The sequence below is a fragment of the Sorex fumeus genome, unplaced genomic scaffold (assembly GCF_029834395.1).
Source record: "Sorex fumeus unplaced genomic scaffold, SorFum_2.1 ptg000013l, whole genome shotgun sequence".
Taxonomy (NCBI): domain Eukaryota; kingdom Metazoa; phylum Chordata; class Mammalia; order Eulipotyphla; family Soricidae; genus Sorex; species Sorex fumeus.
This window is the reverse complement of record NW_026606070.1, coordinates 8,499,281-8,525,058: the sequence shown is the minus strand read 5'-3', so window position 1 is coordinate 8,525,058 and position 25,778 is coordinate 8,499,281. Positions and strand designations below refer to the sequence as shown.

Below are 25,778 nucleotides of genomic sequence, written 5' to 3'. Positions count from 1 at the left end.
TTTCTTTTTTTTCTTTTTGCTTTTTGGTTTACACCCAGCAATTCTCAGGGGTTATTCCTGGCTGTGCACTCAGGAATTACTCCTGGAGGTGCTTGGGGGACCATATGGGATGCTGGGGATCGAACCCAGGTCGGCCGCATGCAAGGCAAACGCCCTACCTGCTGTGCTATTGCTCCGACCCAGTTGCTCTCTTTCTAAAGGAAGGATTTTTATGGGGGGAGGAAGAGCAGCAGAAGGAACACCATACTTCTTTTGGACCCTGTATTTTAAGGAGGAGAGGGGATCAGGGTTGGGTCATAACCAGCTACACTCAGGGCTTACTCCTGGCACTATGCTAAGGAGTTCTACTGGAGGACCTCAGAGGACCATATGTGATGCCGGGGATCAAACTGGGATTGATTATGTGCAAGGCAAGAGCTTTAACTCCTGTGCCAGCTCTCTGGGCCCTGTAATTCTAAGTGTGCCCTGTTCCCCCCACCCCCAAACAATCAATGTAAAGCGTTAAGTAGCTGAAATGTCATCTCCTTCCTGACTTGGATCCTTTCCTTTTAAATTAAGGAACCTGGGACCTCAGAAATCCCTGTTGACTCCCTGTAATGCTGCGGGTATATGACCCCTGCTGAGGAGTGGATCGGAATGGTATGGCTCATGTTAAAACTCTGGCTTTAAGCCTCAAGGTTGAGAGCAGGAGAAACGACTCCAGGCAGTGCAGATGCCCAGGGATGCTTGGTAGTAGTTACTGACTGTTCTTTAGACTCTCCTATTCTGTGTGTTCTGGGATTGCTCCCTCTCTTTTTCAGGAGGAGTCACATTTCATAACAATTGAAGTGCTGGGTAAAATGGCCAAGTTGGTTTTGATCTCCCCGTGTCTCTTCCATCCCCCCTTCATGCTCTTCTCAATATTGGTGATCTTCCCCCCTTGCAACCTCCTGGCAAGCTCCCCGTGGCATATTCGATATGCCAAAAACGGTAACAAGTCTCACAATGGAGACGTTACTGGTGCCCACTCGAGCAAATTGATGAACAACGAGACGACAGTGCTACAGTGCTACAGCAATACCCAAAATTCCACTATATTCCCGAGTATTTCTGGGGAAGTTCTTATTCTCCACCTCAACGGGTCACCTCCTCTAGTTGTCTCTTGATTTCACCTTATCCTTCTCAACTGAAGTCTGTAGGGCTGAGTCTCTATTTGGTTTGATATGGTCATCAATAGCACGGTAGCACTGTCCTCCCATTGTTCATCGATTTGCTAGAGCGGGCAACAGTAACGTCTCCATTGTGAGACTTGTTGTTACTGTTTTTGGCCTATTGAATATGCCACAGGGAGCTTGCCAGGCTCTGCGTGCAGGCGGGATACTCTCAGCAGCTTGTCGGGCTCTCCAACAGGGATGGAGGAATAGAACCTGGGTCGGCCATGTGCAAAGCAAATGCCCTACCCGCTGTGTTAACGCTCCAGCCCATGGTCATCGATAGCCTAATTAATTAAATGTATCTTTGATGATCCATATTATCCATCCCCCCCGGCCCCCAGAACAAAATTCTTTTTTTTTTTTTAATGTAAGAGTACTGCTATTTATTCAACTATTGATTAAGCTGATTGAATTGGGCATGGACTCCACCTTACTTTTTTTTAAAATTTTTTAAATTTTTAAAATTTTTATTAGTGAGACACCATGAGGTACAGTTGTAGACTTACACATTTTTGTGCTTGGGTTTCAATTATACAATGATCAAATACCTACTTTAAAAAATTTTTTTTTAATTGAATATCCATGATAGACCATTACAAAGATATTCATAATTGAGTTTCAATCAATGATCCAGCACCCATCCCTCCACCAGTGTACATTCCCCACCACCAATGTCCCCTGTTTCCCTCCCACTATCCCCCAACACCCCACCCCCCCTCACCCCCAGCCTCCCTCTATTAGAGGCACTTTCCTTCTCGCTCTCTCTCCCCTTTTCCTTTTGTGCATTATGGTCCGGAACAAAAATTCTTTAATCTTGTTACAAACCTTCTTCTGCTCACAAGGCATTTAGACATGCAACAACCTCCACAGTGATGCAAAAGACTGCTCTAAGTTTCAGGAAAACAAAATTATATTTTGAAGATCAGTTTGAACACTCTTCTTAGAGTGTCTGCTTGGATTTTTCTTAGTTACAACTTTCACCATTTCTGCTGCTGCCACTTTCCTTCTGTGGTAGTATAATCTCGTTTTTAAATGCAAAAACAGAGTCAGACTTGTTTGGGGTGGGGACACCTAGCAAGGCGGAGGGCTGGGCTCCCTCTGTATGGTGCTGAGGGGATCCCTGTGATAAGGGCAGGACCTACCCTGTGGTTCTCGTAGGCAAATCCTATGAGAACTATCTTTCCTGCCCCAGGAAACAAACCTGGTTTTGTTTAGTTCTGGGGGCCCACACCGGGCAGTGTTCATGACTTACTCCTGGTTCTGCACTCAAGGGCTTGAGGGACCACATGTGATGCCCAGGATTAAACCAGATTGGCTACGTGCAGAGGCCAGCACCCTGCACTATCTCTCCAGCACTTAGGAAACAGACTTAAAAAAAAATATACTGTATTATTCCCTCAATGCGAAAGAACAACAAAAGAAAGATAAACTGATTACAGTGGAAAAAAAAAAAACAACTTGTTTACAGAGCACCTTCTGTTTTTCTATCACCCAACTGTTGAAATCTTAAGAAACCATGAGTTCTCAATAATCATGTAGGAAAGCAATTATTTCAATAGGAAAGAGGAGAAGGGGCTTGAAAGATTCAGATTCAAAACAACAGAGTTATTTTAGGGAGCAACACTAATGATCCTTGGCTGGAATTTCAGATGGGCTGCCAGGGGAACTTTTGGCTGACAGGCTTGATTCCCTTCAAACCACGTCTTTACCTGTGTAAAGCAGAGCCTCCAGAGCACAGGCACCCCGGTGAGCAGGCTTCCAGGAGGGGAGATTCGGGCGGGAGCGCCCCCCACAGGTTGTTGGGCTCAGTGCATTACTCAAAAAAGGTGAAGCAACAGTGGGAGGGAAGTACCAAGGTCAGAAGCCCTGGCCAAGAAGGACAAACTTCTTACTGAATGAGACATCTGAAGTCACTTGGGAAGGGTGGGGACATTAAAACGGTTGGTTCTGAATCAAGATACTGACCATTGCCTTCAATCAGTCAGACATTATGTGAAGTCTTGGGTATAGATCTGGTGGAATGAAGAGTCCAGTGACTTTAAATGAAAACCAAGGTCAAGGGGCAGATAACACAGTGGGTAGAGTGCTTACCTGGCATGCAGTCTACCCGGATTCCATCAAGAAACACAGCATATGTGGCCCTTTGAACTCACCTGCCACAATGATGCCTGAGTGCAGATCCAGGACTAAGCCCTGAGTACCGTCTGGTGTGGCCTCCGATTGGAAAGTAGAAAGCATCGTCTTCGTTTTATGAAGCTTCCTTGTCTCACTCTGCTCCTCGGTTTCAGTGACTTGAAGGAAGCTATCATTCACAGATTCTCCAAAGACAAAGTAAGACTCAGGGATTATAGAATTCGACTTTGAGCTCTGATTAAATTTGATGGGACTTTGATATTTTTTCTGAAACCTAGACCAGCATTATACGGATGAACTGTTTATTTCTCTAGAAATTGTTCTTAAGAATATTTTTCTAAACCTAGAAGATTTAGTTACCTCTGTTCATATGCAAGAGCCACATAAAAATCATATTCCCCTAAAAAAAGCTGCTGATTAAAATTAGACAACATGTTGAAGAGAAAATTATTTGTTCCCATGTATTACAATGGTCAGTAAATTATCTGTGTCTATAATAGAAAGCATGCGTTTTAGAAACTTAGTATAACACTTCACTCTTTTTTTTTTCTTTGAAAAGTTTATAGGAAAGTTGAAGAGAAGGAAACTCCCCGTGCTGAGAAAGGAAAAGGCACTCAACATGAGGAGAGGAACTTGGTCTAGGATTAAACTTAATACTGCACTCCTGAATAATTCAAACTTCCAGAAATCAGTAGAAATTTTCATTTTATTTTAAAATTTTTCAGTACACTTTGTTTTTCCTGACTAAAAATTAGGTTCATTGTGTATTGACAATTATATGAAAACTTTTAGTGATTTACATCAATTAGATCAAATGCAAATAGTCATAATGTTCTTGTTGGATCTCCTTGCAGAAAATGCTTTCGAGCAAATTCTATGTTTGTTTGAAGTAAGAGACAATATTTTAAAGCAACGTCCTCTTGAAAAATCAGGGAAGACTCTCATACTTGTTCACTTTTTCTGGAGTATGTAGTCTATTGGGAAACATAAAAGAACGTGAAGTCAAAACTGTCTTACCTACTCCAGAGTGATTATCATTTGCAAAAGGCTTTTAAGCACTTTGCAATCAATTTTTACTATCAGCCCTTTATAAAAACTCTTCAAAATCCAATAACTGACTCATAACAAAATAGTAAATGGAAAAGAGTAAAACTAAGAAGCCATTTCAAATGGCATCGTAAACAGAGGCCAAAGTTATCATTATTAATGAATCTGTTTGCTGATAAACATGAGCAGAAAGACCAAAGTTTTCATTTTCCCTCAAACTCATCTATTCCTATTGTGTTACTACTTTTACCAGCTTCTGCTTTAATACTCTTGTGGCTGCAGGCTGCCCTGTGCTCTGGGAGAAAGCAGTATTCAAAGAAATGAGAAGTTCTCAAGAAATAGCATCAACTTTGAAAAAAAAAACGAGGGCTAGTAATTATGAATGTTCACTTAACAGTACATGTATTGAAATTTCAAATTTAGATGAAAAGCAAAAGGAATCTGGAAAATTTAAAAAAAGAACAAAACAGTCAATGAAGCCCTGTAGAAAGGCAACAGCTGGAGCAGCACTAATGTGATCACACAAGCAAACATTTGTGTTATGTCTGAGAAAATAAATTTAAAGTACTTCTACTAAAATATTGCCGTTGCCAGAAATATTCACTCTTGGTTACTGAAATCAATATTTCTGTGTTCCTTGGGCTAATGTTAACTTCATCACTTTAGCAAAGGGGAATAATCTTTAGCAAAGCTTTTCATTTTTCTTCGTAAAGACATTCTAAGATATCAATATACTTAATGTTCAGAGTATTTGGCCAGAGTTCTGTTTAATGGTGTCTCGATTTTCCTGAAAAGAATATTCATCTGATCTGCTTTGATATTTAAAAATTAAACTGCTGTATAGATATGGATGAATAGTGTGGGTCAGTAGGTGAGAGGGTAGAGAGGAAGGAAAGGGAGGGATGAAAACAATTTTTTTCTTTTTGGGTCACACCCAGCGATGCTTAGGGGTTACTCCTGGCTCTGCACTCAGGAATTACCCCTGGCGGTGCTCAGGGTACCATATAGGATGCTGGGAATTGAACCCGGGTTGGCCGCATGCAAGGCAATCGCCCTGCCCGCTGTGCTATTGCTCCAGCCCCTGGAAACGATTATGTGATGAAAAGAATATGTGATGTGGATATTTGTTACAACAAGAAAACCAATATACTAACACAATATCCTAGCCTTGCCAAGAATGTTGCAATCTGTGATCATAAAATAATTTCAGGGACTAAAAAAAAGATATTCAATGGATATTCAATTAAAAGATCAGGTAGTAGGGCATATTCCTAGTATGAGCTGCTTTATCCCTGGTACCCTGTGTCCCCACTGTGTCCCCTCCCCCAAGCACAGCCAGGAGTAGTCCCGGTGGCCTCTGAGCACTGCTGGAGAGAGCCTGAGTAAAATATTATCATACCGTATGTGTTTATCTCCCAGCAAAGTGCATTGTGAGAGAACACTTCATTTCCCCTCTGCTCTCATAGTCTTCTTTACATTAAACTCAGACACTTAAAAATGTTATCTTATAATATCATAAAATTCTGGGGCTAGATCCCAGAGATCTTCCAGTCTTAACATTTTTTTTACATAAGGTAGAGTGATTTTATATTTATTATTTCTTAACTGACATACATTTTCCCCTAAGTTTCTTCTTCATACATAAAATTCATTTTCTCGCCTATGTTCAACTCTACATTGTAAATATTCTTCTCATAGCTTCTGCATATTCCTCATTTACTTACAAATCTGTTTCCCCAAATCTGCTTGCATCATCTTCTGTTCCTTCACTCATCTCTTATCACCTCAGGCTATCTACCTCCTATTTCCAAATTCTTATATCCTAGTATCTGTAAAGGACCAGCATTATTTTCTATTGAATTTTTTTAGCATACAGAACAGTGCCTGATCTGTATATGTTAAATTGTTGCCCAATGAATTAGTTTTATTTCTGCTTATGGATGAGTCAGTGGGAAAGATGGGTTGAAAAAATTGCTAATGTGATAGTTTTATTTCACTTATCTCTAGTCAGAGAATCGATATCCTGGAAAGTTGAACTGAGTACCGTGAGTGTCTTAGCTCTTAATGGAATTTGCATCTCTTCCTTGAATGGTTCTAAAAAGTTAAGTGAGGTCTAGTAATCTCCCGGTTACTCTTTTCTCCTTTTCTGCATTGTCTTCCTTGTGGCTGGGCCTGCTTTGTTATTATTACCATGGCAGCAGAAATTTTCATTTAACTGACAAGCTTTGAAATTGTATTCAGAAGCTGGAAAGATGTTGGTTTAAAATAGATTAAAGTCTGTCCTTAATTCTATAGAGGACTTTGTGTATTTTAGAGGGCTTAAAATCAGTTAGAAAGACAGCTTCTTTCCATTTTTGTCTGTTGGCATTTTAAAGTTGTCATTTTAAATTTTTTCCTGAAATTTTATCTGAATTTTTTTACCCTTCAAATCCTTGCCTCATTTGAGTTTGTGAGATACCAACAAGGTTTCGTTAAAAATCAGCCATTTTAATTCTCACTTTAAACAAACAGAAGTTTGCTCCAAATGAAAAGCTTCTGAATCTCAAGGGTATAACGTATGTATACATTTTATTGCCTTCTAGATAATATGCTCAAATTGCCTGGGCTGGCTATCCTTTGAAATCTGTAAGCATGGAATTATGCCTGTTGATCTTCTTGCTGCAATGAGAAATAAATTAATGCATGAACCTTGGTTCATGCACTACAAAAAGAATTTGCTTGAAATCAGTTGCTCCTCTGTAAAATTCTTCCCCCAAAGACTTGTTGAATTGCTCTTTCTCTCCATGACCTATTTTCATATTCAGACTCCAATTTGCTTCTCTCTCTTAGATGTAAGAAATCTTTCTGTACTTCATTCGAGCTCTTTCTGGTGACAGGACAATTTTCCTAAAGCAGCATTTCTTTCTAAACTTTACCTTTGTTTCTCCTTTGCATGAAGAATTATAATTAAAGTTTCTGAATAACAATATGCAATAACAACTTTTCTCATTTAATACAGCATACTAAAGTATATAACATACTAAACTGTCCTATTTAACATAAAAAATAGTAAAATATTTGGAACTCTAAGTTGTCAAACCACACCATAGTCTGCTTATGAATTAGCATACGATTTCTCCCTTATTTCTCTCTGCACTGTAATCAAATTACTTGGCCACTCTGCCTATAATATATGTTATATTTTCTCACCTAGAAACTCTAGTATATGAAATACCATATAGTATGGGCATTTATTCAGAGTCTCCCTGCCTGCCTCAGTATTTCAAGTTTCCCACAACCCTTAGGTCATTTTTTAAAATTTGACTTGAAAACCCCAGTATTACTCTTGGGGCATCGTGTTCCTCTTACTTTAGTGTACTGAAGTAACTTTTTAAATCTAAGTGGCTAAAATTTTAGGTTTCTTTTGTCATACTAAAAATTATTCTTTTTTTTTAAAAAAACGGGCTGGAGCGATAGCACAGCGGGTAGGGCGTTCGCCTTACATGCGGCCAACATGGCCGACCCGAGTTCGACTCCTCCGCCCCTCTCGGAGAGCCCGGCAAGCTGCCGAGAGTATTCGATATGCCAGACACAGTAACAACAAAGTCTCCAATGGAGACGTTACTGGGCCCGCTCGAGCAAATCGACGATCAACGGGAGGGCCTTTACTTTACTTTTAAAAAAACACTGAAAGCAGCTAATATTTTTAAAATTTTTCCTTATATTCAATTAAAAATAAAACTTTGTTTGAAGAGAGACTTAGACAATAGAACTCTCTAATGGAGATGATCTGTGTTCCTTGTCAGTTAAATAAGCCACAATCATTTCTTTTTCATTCCAGGGTCATTCACATTTTTGTATATTTTTGGATGTTAGGTGATGTCATAGTTGTTGGTGGTTATTACAAAAACTAGTTAATTATTTGGCATTTAGTACAGAACCTGATGTGCAGTGAGACTGCTACAAATATTATTATTATTTTTTGGTTGGCTTTTGTGTTCTCTTCAATCTGAGGGTTCAAGTGTATTTTCAAAAATGCCCCAAATGCCCTTAAATATGTTAGAATATATTTATTAGATAAAATTGAGTCAGTGACATCCTAAAGTCTACTATAGCAAATGCCCTTAAAAACTCAGTAACAAATACCCCTAAAAATATGTTAGAATACATTAATTAGATGAGAATGAGCCAGTGATATCCTAAAGTCTACTTTATCAACTGGCCTAGAATGCACATATTTGAAATATCTTGATTTTTAGTTTTATGGGGGGCTGGTATTTAAAAAAAATTTTTGGATCATACCCGGCAATGCGTAGGGGTTACTCCTGGCCCTGAACTCAGGAATTACTTCTGGTGGTGCTCAGGGGACCTTATGGGATGCTGGGAATTGTACCGAGGTTGGCCTTGAGCAAAGTAAATGCCCTTCTTGCTGTGCTACTGTTCCAGTCCCAGGGCTGGTAGTATTTGGGGGATCTTCCTACCTCAGTGCTCAGGTAACACTCCTGGCAGTGGTTGGGGGACCATAGAGTGACAGGGGTCAAATCCAGGGCCTCCTGCATGCAAAGCATATGACCAGCCGATTCGGGTTTTACATCCTGCCCCAAAGCCTTTTTTTAAACCAAAAAATAAAAAATAAAATTGGCCACTGGCATTTGAATCCTGACTCTCCTGCATGTAAGGCACATGTTCTGTCAAGATCCACCTCCCCTGCCTTGTCCCCTCATTTATAATTTCATTTTTTGTATTTGATTTTACTGTTTTGGGGAGGGCTTTCCCTGATGTCCTGGAATACACTGGGCAGTGCACTAGTCTTTGGAATCCCACTTGAAATCCTGTTCGTGCCAGACCTTTGCTCCAGCCCCTGGAACCTGCCCTGAGATGACCTTTATAAACAGGTAAAGGAACCGAAAGTAAAACATCTTACAATTAACAAATTTAAAGCACATCTGTGAAAATCTCCAGAATTAATTCAACGAAGTACTCAGAGAGTAAGAACCGCAGGTTCAACATTATACCATGTCTTAATTCCCGAAGTTAGAAATATTCCACAAAAATTGTTTAAAAGTCCATTTATACATTCTGAAAAGTTCGGCAGCTGCCGGGTTGGATGATTTTTAAATCCATGTTTATGTTTGTTTGTTTTGGGGTCATGCCTAGTGATTTGTAGTCCTTAAGGCCTACTCCTGGCTCTGTGCTCAGGGATCACTCCTGAAACTGCTCAGGGATCTATGAGATGCCAGGGATAGAACCTGGGCTGGCTGTGTGCAAGGCCAGCTGTACTATCTCTTCATTCCTTTCGCTTAATTCTATGTTTTAAAAATACAAAGCTTTACTCTAAATGAAAAGTCCTTAGAGTAAAAACTACTTTCTAAGTTTCCATAGAAACATTGGAGCCATACCATCAGAACTCAAGGGGTTACTGTGCTCTGTGTGTGTGTGTATTGTGTATGTGTGTGTCTGTGGGTGTGGGTGTGTGTGTGTACATGGGAGACATGTCCCCCCCTTGTACTATTTCTGTGACCTCTCCACAGATTTCAAAGGAACATGCCTTACCAAGGCAGGCTTTTCATCTTGTACTTATTAAAATTTTGGAAGTAAAAATGAAATCATAAAATAAAGTAAGTTTAGAACCGGGCACTTAGAAGCCAAAAATCATCTTGAAAAATATTTTTCTTGAATTTCTTTCCTTTGCGAGGTTCTTCCCCATACTCAAACAGTCGCAATAATTGGCCTTCAAATGATAACTGACACTTCCTAAACAAAATAGTTGGTTTTATTATTTGTTTGGGTCCCATGACGTTTTCCAGATTTCTGTTTTCGGATACTCCCTTGCAGAAGCGAGTTCCCGGGAGAACTAACCCTGATTATTTTTATTTATTTTATTTTATTTTATTTTGCTTTTTGGGTCACTCCTGGCTCTGCACTCAGGAATCACCCCTGGCGGTGCTCAGGGGACCATATGAGATGCTGTGAATTGAACCTGGGTTGGCCTCGTGCAAGGCAAACACCCTACCCGCTGTGCTATAGCTCCAGCCCCACCGTGATTATTTGTAATCTGCAAAACAGATTAGGAGTGCAGATGCATTCAAACTTGGTCTACAAAACTGCTGGAAGTGGGGAGTGGGGCTACGATTTATTTTTTATTTTTATTATTTTTTTAAATTTTGGATTGGATTCTGCACGTCTGCGGAGGCTCCACGCTTCCCCGAAGCGCATCAGTCCATCGGATCCCAGTAAGGGTCAGAACCGGGGGAGGAACTGGTGCCCCCCAGTCCTGGCAGGACCAAAACCGGGGGCGGGGCTTGCAGGACTCTCAGCCGATTGGCCGGAAGGCAGGAAGTGGGCGGAGCCTCCCGCCTCCCGCCCGCGTGCCGCGTCGCTAGGGACGCTTCGGCCCCGGCAACCGCGATGGAGAGGGACGAGGGGCTGGCCACTATTGACAATATCGTCACTCAGTTCAGCACCTATGAGGACTTTTTGGACTCGCAGATCACCACCGTGGACTTGTACTACCTGGAGGTGAGGAGCGCGGTGCAGCCTGCGTCCCCGGGGCCCGGCCCAGCAGCGACCCGCTCGGTGACCCGCCCCCCAGGTGGCCGCTCCCGGGTCCTCCGCAGGGTGGACACTCGCGTGCAAGCGGCTGCGCGCGGGGTCGCCTGTCACCCTTGCCGGTGCCCCGCTTTTGTCCGACCCTCAAGTCTCTTCTGATGGGACGTTTCCCGGCGGCTTCCATGCACATCTGACTCCTGCACCTCTAGAAGTAATTTTGAAAATGAGTGATGTTGCCCAGCTAAAAGCCTGGAATCATGAGAAGAGGTTCCATGCATTTTTTCCCCTCTAAAGGCAGGGTTTTTTCATGTTGTTAATCTGGAACTAAATGCATTGTTGTTGATTGGAAGAAATCCGTCTTTTGTGTGTTATCAATTGGAAATTTGAAGGCTTAAAAATGGAAGATGGTGGCTATGTTTAGAGGGTAGAAAGATAAAGTAGTTTAATTTGAAAGTTGGCACTATTCTTATTGGACTTTCCTAAAAAAATAAAATGAAAGATTTAGTTGAATAAAGACATTAAGGCAAGCATTTAAACTTTGGGATTAAATAACGAAAATTTTAAGTGCCATTAGCTCTGGGGTCATATATTATCAAATATGTTCTGTGTATGTGAGTGAATTGCCCACTTAGGTAGCACAGGAACCAGAGGACTCATCAGAATTGTTGCAATGGCATGATCCATGTTCATATGTGTGGCATGTTCATATGTGAAGCTTACTTCAGGTTTCATGGACTATGCTATGCAACATGGTTTTTTTTTTTTTTTTTTGGCATGATAGTAATCATTTTGAATGGACCACATTTTAAATTATTTAGTTGGAAGTGTCTAGTGTCATGAAATGTGTATTCTGTCTCTGTACTAATTTATGTTGTTTTTTTTTTTAATGTTTGGAGCCACCCCACGGTGCTCAGGGCTTATTCCTGGCCTTTGTGCCCAGGGATCACTCTTAGTGGTGCTAAGGGACTGTGATTCCAGGGATCAAACCAGTGTTGGCCACAAGCAAGGAAGGCACCTGAAGTACTGTACTGCCTCTCACCGGTCATATATAAGTATTACTGTATAGATAAGAGGGTTAATTTAGCTTTTGACACATAAAGTTTCATGAGAATGAAAGGCTATGTAAGTAATGAGTTAGCATTAAAAATCAGGCAAAAAATACAGCAAGCAAAAATATCTCTAGGGTGAACTAGTTTGGAATGCTTATGGAAGGCCAGCATGGTTGGTGTGCGAGGAACAAAGGGGAAATGGAGCCAATGTGGTCTGGGAGGTGGGTCGGATTGAGATTCTGTGTAATTCTGTATAATGTATAATCCTTACACATGACTATAAGGGGTTTGTATTTTATTTAAATTTTTATTTATTTATTTTTGTTTTTTGGACCATACCTGGTGATGCTCAGGGGTTGCTCCTAGCTTTGTGCTCAGGAATTAATTCTGCTGGTGCTCAAGGGACATTGTGGAATGCCTGGGATCGAACCTGGATCGGCCACCACGTTCCAGGCAAACGCCCTACCTGTTGTACTATCTCTCCGGCCCTGGGACTTGTATTTTAATTGCAAATTCCACTTCAGCAGTAGAGTAAGTTCATATTGCACTAGCATTGGATAGAACAACTATACATGGTATACAGAATGTGAGGAAAAGCCAAATATACAACTACCTGAAATCATAGGGTATACAAAAATGCAGGCATGTTTTGGAAACAAGCCAAGATTTACAAGAAAATGAATAGAGCAGTAATACCATTTTAAAGGTTCTGGTCTGAGGGCAGGGCACATTTAGCAAGGAAAGTGGGTAAACCTTTAATAGAAAAATTCCCATTTCTGTGGGCTTTTAAAAATGAGAAGAAGGTTTGAGATGAGAGCAACAGATGTTTAAGGTGACAAAAAAGCAATTAAAGAGCAAGGAAGCAAAGGTAGGGGAAGGTGGTAATAAAAATTGTATATAACTATGCCTGAGTTTCTTACCTTTCCTTGAATGACACATGTGATCAGAGTGAAAGCATTCCTATTAAGGATAAAGAGCTAAGAGCAGAAATTAAAGCAGCTAAGAGACACACATTAAAACTTGAACATAAACTGAAAACACACTTTTTTGGAGGGCTACAATAGAAGCCAGAGACTCAAAATAGGATATATGAGTTATTTGGGCTACCATAAAATATTATTCAGCAAAAGACTTAGGACAACATGACCAACTCTTAGAAGAGGAGAAAATCAAGAAAGACAAATCCTGGTTTAAGCCAAATATCGCTCATCTTTTAGTACTGATGCTAAGTGGGGCATCCATAGCCTAGTCTATCAGTAAACCAAACACCTTTCCTTAGACTTGTGTGAAGGGAATGGTTTTATTTTAGTCTAAAGAGCAATGCGGTAGGAACTGTGCTTAAATCTACCAACCTATCCCTTTGTTTCACAGAACAGCTTCGCAAATAGGAGTTTAGTCTTCTAATTGAGAAACAAATTAGAAACAAGAGGAGATTCAGGACAAACAGAATGATTTTCTTTAGATATCAGGTCACTGGGCTTCTTAGTGATTAAGTGCATTTGCTCCTGAAACAGAGCTTGTAAGAGTATTTAGACTCTTCTGGCTGGATTTGTTTGCTGACAGGGGAAATGGGTGCCCAGGAGCAAGAATTGCACTGTGAAAACCAGGTCCATGGTGTTGCTAGGCCTGGTGGTGCCGTGGGGGCCCACCTGGCAATGCTGGGGGAACAGCTGGTCCTGGGAATGTAACCAAGGTAGCTGCAGTTATTTCTCTGACCCTTCTTCTGGCTGTATGCAACTTAAAGACAAATAGGAATACGGGGGTCAGGTTGTGTGAGTTTTTGTTTGTTGTGGCTCTCTACAAAACTTCTCTAACGCACGTATTTTTCTACTCCCGCAAAGCGTTGCCTGTGAGACAATGAGAAAGTTGTGACTTTTGTATAACCCCAATTTTCCTTTCTATTTTGTTTTGTTTTTGTTTGGGGGCCACACCTGTTGGTACTCAGGTTTTACTCCAGGTTCTGTGCTCAGAGATCTCTTCTGGCAGGGATTGAGGGACCGTAGATTAGGCCAGAGATTTCAGCCTGGGTCTGCTGTATGCACGACAAGAACCTTCACCACTTTGCTATCTCTCCAGCCCCTAATCAACCTTTTTTTAAATTATTAATTTGATTGAATCACCGTGAGATAATTACAAGCTTCCATGTTTGGCTTACAATCACACAATGATCAAACACCCATCCCTCCACCAGTGCACATTCCCCACCACCAATATCCCTGGTATACCCCCCTTTCCCACCCTACCCCTGCCTCCATGGCAGATATGATTCCCCATAATCTCTCTCTACTTTTGGGCATTATGGTTTGCAATACATACCCTGAGAGATTATCATGTTTGGTCCTTGATCTACTTTCTGCACACATCTCCCACCCCCACCGATTCCTCCAGCCATCTTTTTCTTAGTGATCCCTTCTCTATTCCAGCTGCCTTCTCCCCTTTGCTCATGAGGCAGGCTTCCAGCTATGGAGCAATCTATCTGTCCCGTGTGTCTGCTGTCCTTAGGTGTCAGCCTCATGTTATGTTGTTTTATACTCCACAAATGAGTGCAGTCCTTCTCTGTCTGTCCCTTTCTTTCTGACTCATTTCACTTAGCATGATACTCTCCATGTCTATCCATTTATAAGCAAAGTTCATGACTTCATCTCTCCTGACGGCTGCATAGTATTCCATTGTGTAGATGTACCAAAGTTTCTTTAACCAGTCATCTATTCTAGGGCACTTTAGTTGTTTCCAGATTTTGGCTGTTGTGAAATTGAGCTTCCATATGACCCCGCAAAACCACTTCTGGTAATATGTCCCGAGGATGCAAAAAAGCACAGTAGAAATGACATCTGTACCTATATGTTCATTGCAGTCCTGTTCACAATAGCCAAAATTTGGAAACAACCCAAGTGCTTTAGAACAGATGACTGGTTAAAGAAACTTTGGTACATCTTCCTAAGCGACCTTTTCAATGTTAGGTAACTGTGTCCCTTTAGGATCATGGTTTCCCATTTAAAAAAAACCCCAATTTGAAACTCTCTTTTGGTTTTTGTTTGTTTATTGTTGTGCCATACTAGGCGATCCTTAGGGCTGACTCCTGGTTCAACTCAGGGGACCATCTGGGGTACCAGGGGATCTCCCCCATGATTGGCTGTAAAGGACAGGTGCCCTTCCTGCTGTACTCTCCAGCCTCGATTTGAAACTCTTATTTCAGCATTTGAAAAATGAAGGATTGGGCTAGTTAAAGTCAGAGTCTTTATGTCTGCCAAATTTGGTGAGTTCTCTATAAATTGAATCTATCCATCGTGCCAAATCACATGGGCTTCCACTAAACAAAGCTGGTCTAACTTCTGCCATTGTTGAATGGCACCTTGTCAGTAACCAAGTCCAAAACCTTTGAAAAAGCATAATTTCTCAGGGTAACCTACCTACGACTTGGCAGCAAATTGGTCTAACTGGTGGCCGGCCTCCTTCTCTTTCCCTTCAGCGGATCAGTTTGATAGAAATAGACAGATAGAAATTTTTCATTTCTGCTCATATTCATGGGCTGGAGCAATAGTACAGCGGGTAGGGAGTTTGCCTTGCTTGCGGCCGACCCAGATGACCCGGGTTCGATTCCTCCACCCCTCTCGGAGAGCCTGGCAAGCTACCAAGAGTATCCTGCCCGCATGGAAAAACCTGGCAAGCTACCTGTGACGTATTCGATATTCCAAACACAGTAACAACAAGTCTCACAATGGAGACGTTACTTGGCCCACTTGAGCAAATCGATGAACAATGGGAGGACAGTGCTACAGTGCTCATAGTTACAAGACAGCACCACAATTCAAAGCTTTTTACATTTTCTTTCAGTTTGTGACTTACTTGACATATGAAACTACCTAAGTTTAAGGTATAGGACATAATGGCTTGGCTTACCAATATTGTAAATGATTGTAAAATAAATTTAACTATTGTCTCATCTACATAAAAGAGAAAATTCTTTGTGGTAAGACCTTTCAGGATTTATACTCTTAGTAACTTTCATAGATACCACACAACTTTGTTACAATAGTCATGTTTGTTTAGGACTTATTTATCTTATAACTCAAAGTTTGTACCTTTTAATACATTAGCTAATTTCCCCACCTCTGGTAATCACAAATCAGAATTTTTGCCTCTATAAGTTTGTTTTATTTTTAGATTATCCATGTAAGTGAGGTCACACAATATTTGTCTCTCTGATTTAGTTTACTTGCAGAATGTCTGTAAGTCTCTTCTTGCAAATAGCAAACTTTTCCCTCTGTTTTTATGACTTAGTAGTATCCCACCAACTAAGAACGGCCATGCACCACCACCCACGGAATCGAGAAAGAGCTATCAATCTGTCAATCCTGTCCGTGTCCGAGCTGGGTGAGGTTTCCCGTGTTGAGTCAAATCAGCGGTAGGGCATTTGCCTTGCACACAGCCAGCATGGCCGACCCAAGTTCGATTCCTCCCCCCCTCTCGGAGAGCCCGGCAAGCTACCGAGAGTATCTCGCCCGCACGGCAGAGCCTGGCAAGCTCCCCGTGACGTATTCGATATGCCAAACACAGTAACAACAAAGTCTCCAATGGAGACGTTACTGGGCCTGCTCGAGCAAATCGATGAACGACGGGAGGGCCTTTACCTTTACCTTTACCTTAGTAGTATCCCATTGTTTATATATACTACTTTCCTTTATCAATTTCTCTGTTGGTGCACACTTCATTTAATTTCTATATCTATATCTTGTCTATTGTAAATAATTCTATAATCATGGGTGTGCAGCTATCTCCTTGGCAGTGGCAGTGATTTCATTGTTTTTAGATGCACACTTAGAAGTAAAATTAATGGATTTCATAGTAGCTGAACACCTTTTCACATTCCTACTGATCATTCAAATATGTTTTTTTTCTGTTTTTGAAAAACGTTTACTTAGATTTTTGGAAGGTTTTAAAACTGAGTTGCTTATAATTTTGCTATTGAGTTATATCACTTTTATATCTTTATAAATGTATGCTATTATATATATTTATATAAATATAATATATCTTATATCTATAATATCTAATATATCTTAATAAATTTAGGCTATTAATGTCATGCCAGAGCTGTGATTTTTGTAACACTTTATACTATGAATTAAAAAATTATTTTTTGCTGTGCAGAAGGCTTTTCTATTTGATGTATTTTCCTTGCTTATTTTGAAATGTTTTTTGCATGCTTTGGTGCTATATACAAAAAAATGTGACTACGACCCTTGTCTTTTTCTCTAAGGTTTTGCTTAGGAGTTTTGTAGTTTCAGATATTAAATCTCAGTATTCACTCTATTTTGATTTATTTTTTGTGAGTGATATTAGGTCGGTGTCTAGTTTTTAAAATTTTATTTCATCACATATGAACATCTTAATTTTCAGTTTAAGAGATCAGCTTTTCTTCTTCGAATATTCTGGACTCATTTTCCAAATATTAGCTGTCTGTTTATCATGGTTTATTGGTCCACGGGTCTGTTCTTATACCAATACCACACATTTGGATTAACATAGTTTTGTAAAATAGTTTGAAATCAGAAAGTGGGATGTATCCTATGTGTTGTTGTTCTTTCTGAGGATTGCTTTGGTCCTTTGTGGTTACAGATAAAATTTGGGAGTATATTCCCACTTCTGAAAAAAAAAATGCCACTGGAAAATTGCAGTGAGTTTACAGAAAATTTAATCCGCAGATGCAAGGTCCCAAATTGCTTTGTCTCCAGCTCCCTAGCCAAGAGCTGTGAGAATCAGGAGGCACCTATGTGATGCTTCTAACAGGCTTTTCTGAAACATCCAGAGAGGTCTGCAGATTCCCTGATGTGGTGCTGATGCAAGAGGGGAGGTCCATTCTGGAGAGGATAGCGTGAGAGAGCAGGGCGGGGGGCCGCGGGCTCCCTGGATCAGCAAGGCACGCATCCCAAGGATCTTGCCCGCCCAGGTCAAGGTCTCTCTTGTTGCCGTAGCTACTTCCCACGCGTGCTGTCCCCGACCCTGCTGATTCTGATCAGTCCTTCCCATGCAGATTGAACTTGTTTCTTGGGTTCTCCAGAATCATGTGGCTGCTTGCTCTGCCCTCCCCCCGCCCAACTCACCCCTCTCGGGGCACACACACCTGTGTGAGGTTCCTGCATTGAATCCACAGACCCATGAGGCCAGGGCTGCCCCAGGTACACCGTGAGCATAAGAACTCATTTCTAGTTCCGTGCAACTATTGCACAGCTAAACTCCCAAGGAAGACTTTTCCAAGGCATTATCCACACGAGTGGTCCAGCCTGCAATTCACTGTGAGAATACAATGTGGGGATGGGGTGGGGTGTCTCCAAGGCTATACTCGAAGATGCTTGAGGTGTCCCCAGAGCTACACCCAGTAGTGTTCTGGTACTGAACCTCCCATTAAGCACACACAGATAGCCTCTGTACTATCTCTTGGATTAAAAAAAAAAAGTTTCAGTTTCTTTGGTAAAGATCTCCCGCCTTTCTTTCCTCATTACAATAATTCCCCCCATGTCAGAACTCATTGTGTCTTGTTGATTTCTTTTGGATAGTTAATTTATTTTTGATTAAATTGATGCCACATTTCTGTGCCCTTACGATGCACTTCAGATTTGTTACTCGAATTCTTTTTGCAGTGGCACTTTTGGCATTTGTATTTTGTATTTCCAGTAGGTGGCGCTGTGGATTTAGTTTTGCAGTATCTTTTCTCAGCAGGGCAGGTGTGTGAGGGGTTGGTTTTTCCTTTGCTCACCATCCTGGCAGGAATAGGGCTAACCGAGTACAGTTTCTTGCTGTCCTCCCCGTGAGACTGATCATTTCCCAGCCTGAGTTCAAATTCCTTAATCCCAGATCTGGCACTTTGGCCCAACCATTAGTTTCTGCAGCTGGCAGTCGTTTGGTTACAAAACCAGACTTTCTTAGACGTCTAAATGGGAGAGTTTGACCTTCTATTCTGAAGCCTGAAATGCAGTCTTAGTCACGTGATTTTTCAGTCTTGTTCTCATTATTACAATTTAGGTCACATGTTTATAACAGTGTCAATGCTTTTTTAATTTTTTAATAGAAACATTTTGATTTACAATTCTGTTAATGATTGGGACTTGTGCATAACATTCCAACATTACACCCCGCCCCCATCAGAGTGTCTACTTACCTCCACCATAAAGGAAAAATTGTGGGGCTGGAGTGATAGTACAGTGGTAGGGCCTTGCTGTTCACATGGCAGATCTGGGTTTGAGCCCCAGTGCCCCAGGAGCGGTCTCCGAGTAGAGAGCCTAGAGAAAACACTCACCACCGACTGCTGTGTGTACCCCCACATCTCCACCCCCAAAAGGAGAGAAATTACTGATGTAGAAGTTAACAGGATATGAGTGCCCAGAATCTGAAGAAAAAGATGAGAATAAAGAACTATTAAGATAAAATAAAAACTATATAAAATAATGATTCTAGGTGACCCATGTTAAGTGATGTACCATAAAAAAATTATGTATAATATAAAGGGAAAATAATCAACTGTAAAGGAATCTCCCTGTGTTGGAAATAAACTCAAGATAGTAAGCACCTGCTGAATTCTCAGTGTGATGAATGAAGGACATCCAGACCTGGGCAGATAGTGGTAGAATTTCAGAATTCTTGAAAAAAAAATTCAGTGTGAGGTGGCATAAAATTAAAACATTTTGTGCACCAAGGAACTCTACAACAAAATCAAAAGACCACGCTTAGGAAGGAAAAATAGTTATTAATACATAAGGTGCCAATATGCAGTTCATAAGAAAAAAAAGTCTTACAACCTAAAAACACAAGAGCAAATAACCCTGTGCCTCCCTCAGGGAGTGAGTTTCACAGAGACGTCAAGTTGCGAGTGCTTTGTCAGAGGCTGGGGACACTAGACTGCCTCTCTGGCCCCTATTTTCATTATTGCTCAGTTTAAGAAGGCATTCTAGCTCCCCCCATGTGCAGGCATTGCTCTCTTTGCTTCAGGTCTCTCTGCTTCCTGTGTGCGGCATCACATGTCCTGTCCCTTTGCAGTTTCCTCTTTCCTGTGAATTATATTTCTTGTCCCATCTGCTCCCCGCTGCTTGCTTGGTTCGAGGTCTGCTGCTCTGTTATCTGTATTTGCTTCTCTGTGGCCTGACCCTCAAGGCCTGTTGCTTGCTGTGTTTTGTCTCCTTGGTCTTCCTTTGTTTTCTGACCATGCACTTATGGTGAGAACTGCTGGCTTACTGATGTGGGACCACACAGGTGCTGGGGACCATTAGGTGCCAGGGATTCAACTGAATGCTTACAATTTCCCAAACCCTTTGATCTTTTTATTTTTTAAGCATTTATTTATTTTTGCATTTTGGATCATATCCAGTGACGCTCAGGGGAAACTCCTGGCTCTGTACTCAGGAATTACTCCTGGCGGTGCTTGGGGGACCATATGGGATGCTGGGCATTGAACCCAGGTCCGCTGTGTTCAAGGCAAACACCCTACCTGCTGAACTATCTCTCCGGCCCCTGCTCAAACCCTTTGAGTGATTTCTCTGGCCCTCTAAAAGAGATTTGGTCTCACATAGTCATAAGAACCATTTGAACAGTCTTTGAAAAGCTGTTTTTTTCTCTTTTTTGGTATCTGATATTGAAGCTTGAAGATGTTCGGATAGACAGACACAAAGGAAAGAAAAATGGCAAGCGGGCAAGGCAAAGGCAAATGGAGATCTTCAAGGATCTTTCTGGAATTCACTGGGACAAAGTGAAACAGTTCCAGTTTCTTATCCCTTCCACACCTGCCACTTTGTTGATAAGGGGCGAGCTGCAGGAAAAGTTGGCATTTCTAGTACCAGAGGTAAGCAGGTGCCTTACCCGGGACTCGAGAAGCTGAAGGAGAAGATATGATAAGTGAGAGAACAAAGAACTGCCCCTTGGTTCTGCCTCCCAGAACTATTACAAGTCACTCTTGTGCCCCCATCTCATCTGCAGTTGCCAATAAAATTTCTAGATTAATTGATAGAATAGAAATCCATTACCTCTACAAAGCTTTCTGTGTACCCAAGGAGAATGTAGTCATGCCTGATATTTAATTAAAAATTAACAAAAAGAGAAAGATGGATTTTTTTGTATTTATACCACGCCAAACTCAGGGCTTACTCTCACCTCTTCACTTTTTATTTAAGATCAGGATAAAAAGAAATGTAAAATGAAAAGAAGTGTAAAATGTAAAATGTAATAACTGGATGAAAAGAAATGTAAAACAAGTCCAGAAATATGAATGAGTGTGCGGCTTATCATAGAAATGAAAGCATGAAGTCATGACGTTAACAAATTAAAAAGAGAAAAATATCATATGCTTCATAGATTTGGGAAAAGAACAGGACAAAATTCTGAACTTACCATAAAGTAGGCTGAAACATGTATATAACAATATCATAGCAAGCAAAGAGTAAACATCGCTTTCAGTCGGTAAACACTGAAAAGTTTAATATTCAGATCAGAAACATGAAACAAAGCTTGGTATTGCTCAACTTTTTATTGGCCATCTGGTCAAAGAAATACTACAGTGAAAGAAAGTTTCATAAATATTTGGAAGAGGAGTCATAATATTGTAGCTTGTGAGCAGGATGATTATATCTTATGAAAATGCAAGGACAATTAACTGCACCCTATAAGAAAAATAAATAGCAAAGGGCCTCAGCTTTACTTACGATGACTGTTCTCAAGCAACAAAGGACAAAATAACAACAGAAGACACGATCATGCTTCAACAGCTGGTGGGACAAACTCAGACCTTCAATGTTGAGCAAAGACTGTGGACTTCATTTCTTCTTTTCCTTTTCCCACTATTTTTCCAATGAGAAGTATCCGAGTGTCCCAGGTACTAGATATCCCTTGTCCCAGACTCATCCTTAAGTCCACAAACCCAGTCCCATTCAAAGTGACAGCATGGAGGTGCCGAGACCTAAGCCCCAAGCCAAGCCTGGGTGAACGCACAGTGGTCCAAAGTGATCCAATGTGAACTTCATGCACGGGACACACATCATTAATACTCCTTAGTACTGCAAGAGAATCGAACAGAGGCACCAGCTCCTGTTGCCTACCTTAGGATTCCAGTCCAATTTCTGCTAAGATTGACAGCAACCCACATAGTTGGTTTCGTTGTGCATCCTGGTAGCCAAGCATTCCGGTACCTTCGAGGAGTCTAAAATTCATCCCAGTCTAATAGTCTACAAAAAAAAATACGGAGCTTACCACGTATGTGGCCTACCTGGTTCGGTCTACCGTTTCCACACGCTCTCCAGTTTGTGTAGAGCGCTGAAGTCACCACTAGGTTCTCGCTGAATGATCGGTCTTGGTAACAACCTCCCAACCCAAGTACTAGCTTCCACAAAATTGACTACGTAAAGGAAAAAAAGCATTAATGATTCATGAGGTTGTTGCTTTTTGTATTTACTTGAGTGTTAACTTTAATGCTCTGTTTGTACTAAGATTAACTAATATCAAGATCATTAGAGTTTAATAAAAAAAAATAACACATTTGTCTTTCAGAAAATGTAAGTGGGGTCCCAGAAGGATCAGAAAATAGCAGGGAATAAAATATATTTGAAAAAATAATGGCTAAAATGTTCTGTATTTTTAAAGAAGCATTAATGCAGAAGAACAAAGACTAAAGTGTATGCCAAGCAGAATAAACATAATGAAACCATGTAATAGTTTGAAGTATATGGGGAAAATGGTCTTAAAATAAAAGGACAAATTATGTAAACTAAAACAAAGACAAAAAATCTTAAATAATCCTAAAATAAGGATACAATGGACTGACATCTCTAAAGAACTGAGATCAATTATTCAACTTGGGGCACTAGATTTTAAAAAAAAATCTTTCAAAAATTATGCTGAAGTGGCTAGTTTTACAGTAAAACAGAAATCAAGAGAATCTGTTAGCTGGCTAACACCAGAAGAAAAGTTTATGAGTGTTTGTCTAGGTGGAAGGAAAATTGAGTTTGAGTTTCAGTGGGAAGGGTGGATCATTATAAGGGAAAGAAAAACACTGAAGTTCTAAGTTTGTGAAGACATAACAATATTTTCTGTTTCTTTAGAAGTAATTATCTTCTTTAAAGATAATTGGCCATTTAAAGTGGGAGATGACTCATGATTTCATCAGTTAGAGCATGGGAATAGTAGGTCAGGCAACCACATACAACTTTCTACTTGTTTTCTTAGATCTTGTTATTTGTTGCTCTCCCTCTCTATATACACACATATATATGTATGTGCATACATACATACATACATATACATATATATATATTAGGGTAGATCATCAAAACTGTCCAAATGCTTTTGTGGAGCTCAACTCACACACAGGAATGAACATTTAATTATACTTGTTAATGATCTTTATGCGATATATCTCTTAGAAAAACATAATAGTTTTATAGAACTCTAAGAATTCATCCCAGAACTTTACTGTTATCAATGTGTTTAAGAAAATTTATACTCCCTTTTGTATTAAGTACCAAACCTATATTGCTTTTTCTGTTAAGTATTAATTCCACTAGGTGGAGGTATTTGCTCAGTTTTGTAGTGCAAACTAGAGAGTCGGAATAAATAGTTTTCAGGGGATAAATATCAGAAAAAGAGGCATATAGTCTGTCCAAGGCCCTGCGTTGGCATTATTAGTTTAGTGTGTTGGTTTGGCAAATGTATCTCCATTGCTAAATAGAATCGTTGCTTTTAATGTTTGGCAATGTAAACTAGCAAGTTGTTTTTTTTTGTGCCATAGTGATTTCTCACTGATTCTTAGGTTTTTTTTTGCAACACTTTATAATAGCCTCTCTAGATTAAAAATATTACTATTTAAAAATTAATTTGGTTAGACAACCACCATGACATTTAAAGTGATATATGTCACATAAAGATCCACAACAAAATAGATGTTATTCTAAATTTTAATTATTGAATCTTCATTTAGATATATGCAACATTAATGCATATACTTATGTCATATGCATTTTTTTCGCATAGAACTTTTAACACTTGATTTTTTATAAAACTATGTAAAATAACATCTCTTCAAAGTTTGGGGAAGGAATGTTGGTTTTGAAATATCCAGGTGAGTGACAAAAAAGTGAGGCAATTCTTTGTTGTGAATTTCATTTTATTGTTATTGAGGTTATGGGGCTTATAACTGCATTAATGTTTACACTTTTGGAATGCCCGGCCACTCTTTGGTCTCTTCTAGTCTACACTGTCACCCCCCGCCCCCAGACTCCCTCCCGGCCCCTTGATAGCTTCAAGTCTTTTGTCAGTCTAAAGGTATATTTTCTTGGGCTATTATCCATTTCCTTTCTTTAAAAAAAATTATGTGCCACGCATGAGAGATCATCTAGCATTTGTCATCCTTTGAACCATTTTGCTTGACATGACACCATCTAATTTCATCCAAGTCGAAGCATAAGGCAACATCTCATCTTTTCTTACAGTAGTAGTCCATTGTGTAAATAAACCACAGTTGTTATTTTTAAAAAAATTCACTTCAGGTTTTTAAAATTTTTTAAAAGTCTTTTGGGTTGTTTTCAAATCTTGGTACTGGTCAAGGTAAATATAGGTGCACGCACATCTTTTCAAAGGAATGTTTCTGTGTAATGGGGATAGATGTTAAGAAGTAGAAGTGCAGAATTATATGATAGTTCAATTGATTTTTTTCCAATAGGAAGACTGACCCAGGTTCGATTCCTCCACCCCTCTCGGAGAGCCTGGCAAGCTACCGAGAGTATCTCACCCGCACGGCAAGGCCTGACAAGCTATCCATGATGTATTCGTTATGCCAAACACAGTAACAAGTGTCACAATGGAGATGTTACTGGGCCTGCTCGAGCAAATCGATGAACAATGGGAGGACAGTGACAGTGACAGTGACAGGAAGGCTTATTGGAAAATAGAAGGGAAAGGAAGGAAACTCCCCAGCTGGGGAGGAAGTTTGTATTGTCGTCGTTAGATATCTTTTGGTTCTTTTTAGAGGGGGTTCCAGAGCAGAGTTCCTGGGTCCTGGGGGTTACTCCTGGTGACACCAGGCCAGCAGAACCAGATGCTGGGACCCAGCTGTGTGGCTTTCAGTCAGGCCCAGCAGGTAGCAGGCCTCCAGAGCTGTACCTGGAGGTACTGGAATCAAATTCTGGGCATTGTGCACTCATGGCATGTGTTCCTTACCCCTCATCTTAACTTTTGGAAAAGTCTTTGCACTATTTTCCATAGAGGTTGAATCAAACAATAGTCCCACTGACTGAGAATGAGTGTTTTTTTTTTAAATTTTTTTTTACCAGTACTGATTGTTTCCAGACTTTTTTTTGGATATAAACAATTCTGACTGGTGTGTGGTGATGTCTCATTGTTTAGATTTGAAATTCCCTGATAATCATTAGTAATGAACACTTTTTCATTTCTGTTGTTCATCTGTATGTCTTCCTTAATTCTTAATGTAACTGAAATATAGAAAGTTTAAAGTTTTGTAGGCTTTTTATTTCCAGTTTGAAATTGGTCATCATCTTGGATTTCTACTTAATGCCTTTATTGGTGCCAACATTATATGGAAACAATATCTTTCCAGTTAAATAGGAAATTCATCCTCCTGTTTTGTATTTGAAGTTATAATGCTGTGTCATTAGTTAATTGACTTCAAGGAAGTAAGTCTCTGAAATGTCAAAGCTTTCTGAAAGCAACTCAATTCTCTTTTATGCTGTTGGTTTAAGAAATTCTTTCTTGTATAAGTGCTATTGTTCCTAGTTTTATTGTTGTAAAGATACTCCATTAAATATTTACAGCTGTTTTCATAAACTGATGAAAA

The 25,778-nt window shown here is 40.2% G+C and overlaps 1 protein-coding gene across 1 annotated transcript in view; it reads left to right on the top strand.

Annotated features, from left to right (window-relative positions):
• The first annotated feature begins 10,760 nt into the window (after nucleotides 1-10,760).
• The window catches only part of CFAP299 (cilia and flagella associated protein 299), a 542,370-nt gene continuing 527,352 nt past the window's right edge, over nucleotides 10,761-25,778 (top strand). The window contains exon 1 of the mRNA XM_056111429.1: nucleotides 10,761-10,871. Within this exon, the coding sequence (XP_055967404.1) occupies nucleotides 10,761-10,871 (111 nt within the window). The remainder of the gene's footprint in view (nucleotides 10,872-25,778) is intronic.